General features: G+C 42.1%; 1 protein-coding gene across 1 annotated transcript in view; it reads right to left on the bottom strand.

Moving 5' to 3' along the window:
* Positions 1 to 404: 404 nt before the first annotated feature.
* The window catches only part of RAB43 (RAB43, member RAS oncogene family), a 47343-nt gene continuing 41747 nt past the window's right edge, over positions 405 to 6000 (bottom strand). Inside the window, exon 3 of the mRNA XM_040407500.1 lies at positions 405 to 1453. Coding sequence (XP_040263434.1) covers positions 1200 to 1453 — 254 coding nt within the window. The 3' untranslated portion in view covers positions 405 to 1199. The remainder of the gene's footprint in view (positions 1454 to 6000) is intronic.

Genomic DNA, 6000 nt, shown 5'->3' with positions numbered 1-6000 from the left:
TTATAATGGATCCGCAAAAAAAAAAAAACACGGATGCCATACAGATGTCACTTTCTTTTTTGCGGAGAGCAAAACACATACGGCCGTGTGCCTGTATCCTAATGCTGCTTGAAGAGTGCACAGAATTTTGCAGTGACTGGTTCTGTTTAAGCAATGTATTACTTTATAGATGTGAAGGATTATCTACCCCAGTGTTTCACCAGCTGTTGCAAAACTACAACTCCCAGCATGCCCGGACAGCCTTTGCTGGGAGTTATAATTTTGCAAGAGCCGGAGGCACACTGGTTGGGAAACACTGATCTACCTAACGGGGACGGGGGGGGGGGGACTACAGTAAAAACATCCATCATGGATTCTCAGAAGCACTGCTACACGCCATCTTTAATATCAGAATCAAACACGCACACGTTTAAAATTATTTATTTCAAATTCATTTGCTGGTGATAAATATATTTATATCTATTTAAGAAAAGAAAAAAGAAAAGTAAAAAAAAAATCATTTGAAATGTTATTTCGCGTTTAAGGATTTGAAACATTGCACATTATTCCCAGTCTTGAAATGTTCTAAGGGTCAAACAACCAAAGATTATAAAAATTCTGGAATGACTAAGTAATAATTAGGCCAGTTTTCTGTCCAGCTAGAAAGAATAAAATATCAATAAAATAGATTGCTTTTTCTTTTTTCAAGTTTTAAAAAGTTTAGAAAAACATCTGCAAAAAATGCAGGTGGTGCTACATGTAGATTGTGTGGCCATCTGCCAAGCTGTAGAGTTAGAGAATCATCTAGGGTTCTTCTGACCTTTCAGAGCAGCCCATAGACTACAAGGCATCTGACGTGATTACTATACAAAGTTACAGTGTACTGGTCTTTGGACCCACAGAATCTGCATAATTCACTTACGTGGAATCCAGTTCCACAACATTTTCCGCGGTTGCTCCCCCTCATTGTCGTCTGCATAAATTAAAGGTAGTAGAACGTTCAGGAAAAAAAAGGAAGTTAAAGACATTTTTTGAAGAATTGAATCTATGGCAGAGTTATGCAGCCAGTGGTGCCAGTCTAATGCTGAACTTGTGCCCCCATAATGCAACAGGAGGTGTCCCTCCCTAACAACTGGCATACTGATGTATGGTCATACTAATTGCAGGCAATTTCACTGAATTAACTACCTAATAGATATCAGAAGAAAAAAAAAATGTCATCAACAAGCACAATTCCAGGAGTCTCCAGCCAAGTCTTTGCTGTCAAGTTTTATGCTGTCTGTGGACTTTTCGCTGAATACTGGCCCGCCATGCATCATCATCAGTTCGGTGGCCATCTTCACAAAAGCTTCTTCCACGTTACTGGAATCCTTGGCGGAGGTTTCAAAAGTGGTGATGATGTCATAATGTTTGGCCAGAGTTTCGGCTTCTTCAAGCTGGACTTCTCGAGAAGCGTGCATGTCCGACTTGTTGCCTATGGGGGGAGGGGCAGACAGATAATGAGTAATGAATACATCATTAGACATGGTATAAAACAGTTATAAAGTGCCTTGAAAAAGTATTCATACCCCTCAAACTTTTCTACATTTTTTTTTCCACATTACACCCACAAAATTTAATGTATTTTTATTGGGATTACATGTGATAGGCCAGGCAAGCCCAACCTGCGGCCTTCCAGCTGTTGCAAAACTACAACTCCCAACATTCCCTGATAACTGTAGGCTGTCCAGGCATGCTGAGAGTTGTAGTTTTGCAACAGCTGGAGGGCTACAGGTTGGGCATCCGTGTGATAGACCAACACAAAGTAGCAAAAATGTGTGAAGTGAGAAGAAAAGACGATGACTACTCTTTACCGGTAATTGGATTTTCCTTTACGCTGGGTTCAGACCTGAGTGTACTGGATGAAGCGCTCTGTATGCGCGATTCTACGGGCGTCTCACATACGCGGCTCCTGTGCAAGCGAACGCCCATTGTCGCGCGTTCCCGGAAGTCTATGTACGGGAACGCGCGACACTACGCCCCAAAGAAGCTCCTGTACTTCTTGGGGCGTAGGGCATTTTACAGCGCGTTCGTACGCGCTGTAAAACGCTCAGGTGAGAACCATTCCCATAGGGAATCATTGGTTCTTGGCTGTTGAGCGTTTTACAGCACATAGGAACACGCTGTAAAACGCTCAGGTGTGAACCCAGCGTCAGCCTTCACAACGGCATTACCTGGAGGGTACCCCGCCTTCTTAGGGACAGGAAACAACTGCGAGATCAGCCAATAAAAGGCCCCCTCCCTCTTACCTTCTCTAGGCCTCAGAAGTAGATGCCATAATTTAATAAGGTTCACACATAACAAGAAAAAATAACTTGATCCAGTTACATGAAACAGAAAATAAACTGTATAAGGAATAACTGGGTGGGAATGCCTCATGCCATTGTGGAGGCTAAAAGGAAAATCTAATTACCAGTAAGAGTAATTATCTTTTCCCTAAGCCTCCACTACGGCACCACCTGGAGGAATAACAGAGTAACAATCAGGGGGGGACAACCGCAGACAAAACCTTCCTGCCAAATGATAAGTCTTTGCTGGCTAAGGCTACTTTCACACTATGGTTTTGGCTTTCCGTTTCCGAGATCCGTCGTGGGCTCTCACACGCGGTCCAAAACGGATCAGTTTTGCCCTAATGCATTCTGAATGGAAAAGGATCCGCTCAGAATGCATCAGTTTGCCTCCGTTCAGTCACCATTCCGCTCTGGAGGTTGACACCTGTCCATAATGTGCTGCGGAGCAAGACGGATCCGTCCTGACACACAATGTAAGTCAATGGGGACGGATCAGTTTTCTCTGACACAATAGAAACGGATCCGTCCCCAATTGACTTTCAATGGTGTTCATGACGGATCCGTCATGGCTATAGAAGACATAATACAACCGGATCCGTTCACGACGGATGCATGCGGTTGTATTATTGTAATGGAAGTGTTTTTGCAGATCCATGACAGATCTGCAAAAAACGCTAATGTGAAAGTAGCCTAAGACATCTAACTTATAGCAGGGATCTCAACTCTCCCGAAGGTTCAGGGAGTTTCCCGCTATTAGATAGCGGCTCCCTGACACCCAATATATCCTGGAAAGGTTTATCTCAGTCAGATAGCAGAGCAGAGAGATAAGAGAAGTGACAGGACACATAGTTTACACTACAGGTTGAATTAACCCTTTAGGGTCAAATTGGCTTCTCAAGGAGATATATATGTTAAAGGCATCCCTTCTGTCTCATTCAGTATATATATATATATATATATATATATATATATATATATATATAATGGAAGTGGGGCACTCTCTTAAGCAAAAAGGGATCTTTAATACATATAAAATACAGTAAATTCACAATAAAATAGATATATTCGCAATAAAATAAATATACGGTTATTCTGTGATGGCAGCAGATGATAAATAAAACGGAAATCCTAAAATATGATTAAAACAGCAAAAATGTTTTAAAAAAATACATTAAATTACAGTCAGCATAAATATAGATCCCAAAGGATATTCCAGTTTTTAGATATTCAATATTCTTCAGAACATATATTAACTGGTATTCCTTTATATTTTTAATTTAAAATATTGAAGCGGTGAAATGTTCAAATAAATCCAGATTGGGAACCAGTCTCCAATATATGTCACAGTCACTGAGTGATTATAAAGCTATCAAATTGTGGACAATCACTGGCTGTAAATAGATGAACTTGCAATTTGTATCAAAGTCATAAGCATGTAATGATCAAAGTTCCAAGGAATGTAACTTTCAGCCTTCTACTTTGTATCAAATGTATCTCATAACAAAAGTTCCAAGCCGATATGGCTTTCAATGATCCATACAGACAGTGATGTAACTGCCGATGCGTACAGCGGCGTCCCGCTGTGATTGAAATAGAGCGATCGCTTGAATGGAATATAGGTTACATGCACTCTTACCCGGTGGTCTTTGAGCTGGACGGAGAGCCCTCGACTCGGTGAGTTGTGTGGGTATACTCCCGGTCTCAAGGGCTGTTACCTAAAGTTTTGAATCCTGGCGCCAAATAGTTTGTTTGTTCCACGTGGTTTCTATATCACCAGTAGCGTGGTCAATTGGCGATTCCTTTATTCTTATGGCAGTGTCCAAGCTTTACCGGAGTGGCAGTAACCTTTCTTTCCTTAAGGGGGGGATTCGCACCAGACGCGTTTCGGGGATTTTAATTGACCCCTTCCTTGTTGACAATGGAATCTAGAAACAATCTTAGGGAGGAACTCAGGAGAATGTCTCAAAACAATACTATCCTCAAAAATTGTCAAGTAAGGTGGCATGATCGAAAAAGCCTGAATGTCCCCTATTCTCCTAGCCGTTGTAATGGCCAACAAAAAAAATGTTTTAAGTATCAACATTCGCAGGGGAATATCACTGATGGGTTCAAAGGGGAGATGCATCAAAACAGAAAGGACCAGATTCAAGTCCCAAGGAGGAACACAAGATCTAAATGTTGGGTGTATTCTACATGTCCCTTTAAAAAAATCTTCTGACTTCCGGTTCCGGAGCCAGCATAAGCGGCCACTCTTACTAGAACTCCGTGTAGTTCAGTTCTATCCATCAATTGCTCCTCACCACACCAGGCTTGTTATCGAACAGGACCTGGGCTCATTAACTAAATACCTCGGTGCCGAGTCATATGGACCGGTTTATTGTCACCATGGGGAGCAAAACACGTCAAAAAGGCAGTTCAAGCAGCCCCTTCAGCAAACAAAATGGTGGATCATGCGCCGCTACCAGCTCCTGAAGATGTCCCACCACTACCACCTGAGAAAAACTCCTTAAATGGAGATGACTAAAGCTGAATTGCAGATGATCCTCTCCAGACAATCGGGCCTGCCACTGCAAAAAAAGCCGAAGGCGCAGATATTCTCCATCGAGTGATTCAGTGACCGACCCACCAGAAACCAGATTGACATAGGACCCTAAAGAGCAGAAAAAGAGGTCCCGACTCCGAGCACAGCCGAGCTAAGGACAATATCGTTGCCATTACCGGTGGAGTATACAGGGACTAGGATTATTTGGGGATGACAGACAACATATTATATCTGCAATAGTTGGGGATCCTTATCTGATGTTATAAACCTGAGGGGGAGACCGGGTTAATCCAAAAGGTGGTTATTATCAGACACTAGTGAAATACCACATCCTTATTGCCTAGCTCCTTACCAGCATAATTTCAAAAAGAGCACCGAAAGCGGTTAGCTCCATTTTTTTTTGTTAAGCGTGCCCCAATGGATGATCTGAGATCCTGCTGAGAAGAAGTGAAGTCAAAAATAACTGTCACTCAAGTGACTTTATGATGTTATTAGTTTTCTGTTATATGTTATGGTTAAGTTGGGATGGGTATGTAAGATACCTCTTTATATCTCAGAGGCATTACTATGCAATACTGTTTTACAAGCTCGTGAATAATAAGTTACCTGTAATTATCTCGAACTATGACAAAAATTATCACATGGAATGTTAAGGCTCTGCGGCCCCCCCACAAACGTTTAATGGTGCTAAAAAACATTAAACGCTTAAAGGCAGATATAGCACTGCTTCAGAAAACGCACTTGACCAGGGCAGACTTTTTCCGTATGCAGCGACTATGGGTTGGTAGCGTGCTGGGATCACCCTCTAGGGGCTCTAAAGTGGGAGTTATACTACTTCTTTATAAAAATTTAGTCCACAAGGTGACGTCTTCCTTGGAGGATCAAGAGGGAAGATTACTACATGTACATCTCTGCTCCCCATCTGAATCATTGAGTTATCTATAATATATACGGCCCAAATGATACCAATTCGGTTTTTCGAGGATTTGAGAAACATGCCTTTCCAAATACTTGCAGGTGATGTGAACACGGTGATGGTCCATGAGGAAGATCGCCATAGTACCCTGGGTCACCAGATAATTCCCAGACAGAGAGAGAGCTCTGATAAAACTGACCTCTGAGGCAGGTCTACAGAATCCTTGGCGACAA

Source organism: Bufo bufo, chromosome 9 (genome assembly GCF_905171765.1).
Source record: "Bufo bufo chromosome 9, aBufBuf1.1, whole genome shotgun sequence".
In the NCBI taxonomy this organism is placed as follows: Eukaryota; Metazoa; Chordata; class Amphibia; order Anura; family Bufonidae; genus Bufo; species Bufo bufo.
Note: the sequence above shows the minus strand (reverse complement) of the source record. Positions and strands in the feature narration are given on the sequence as shown.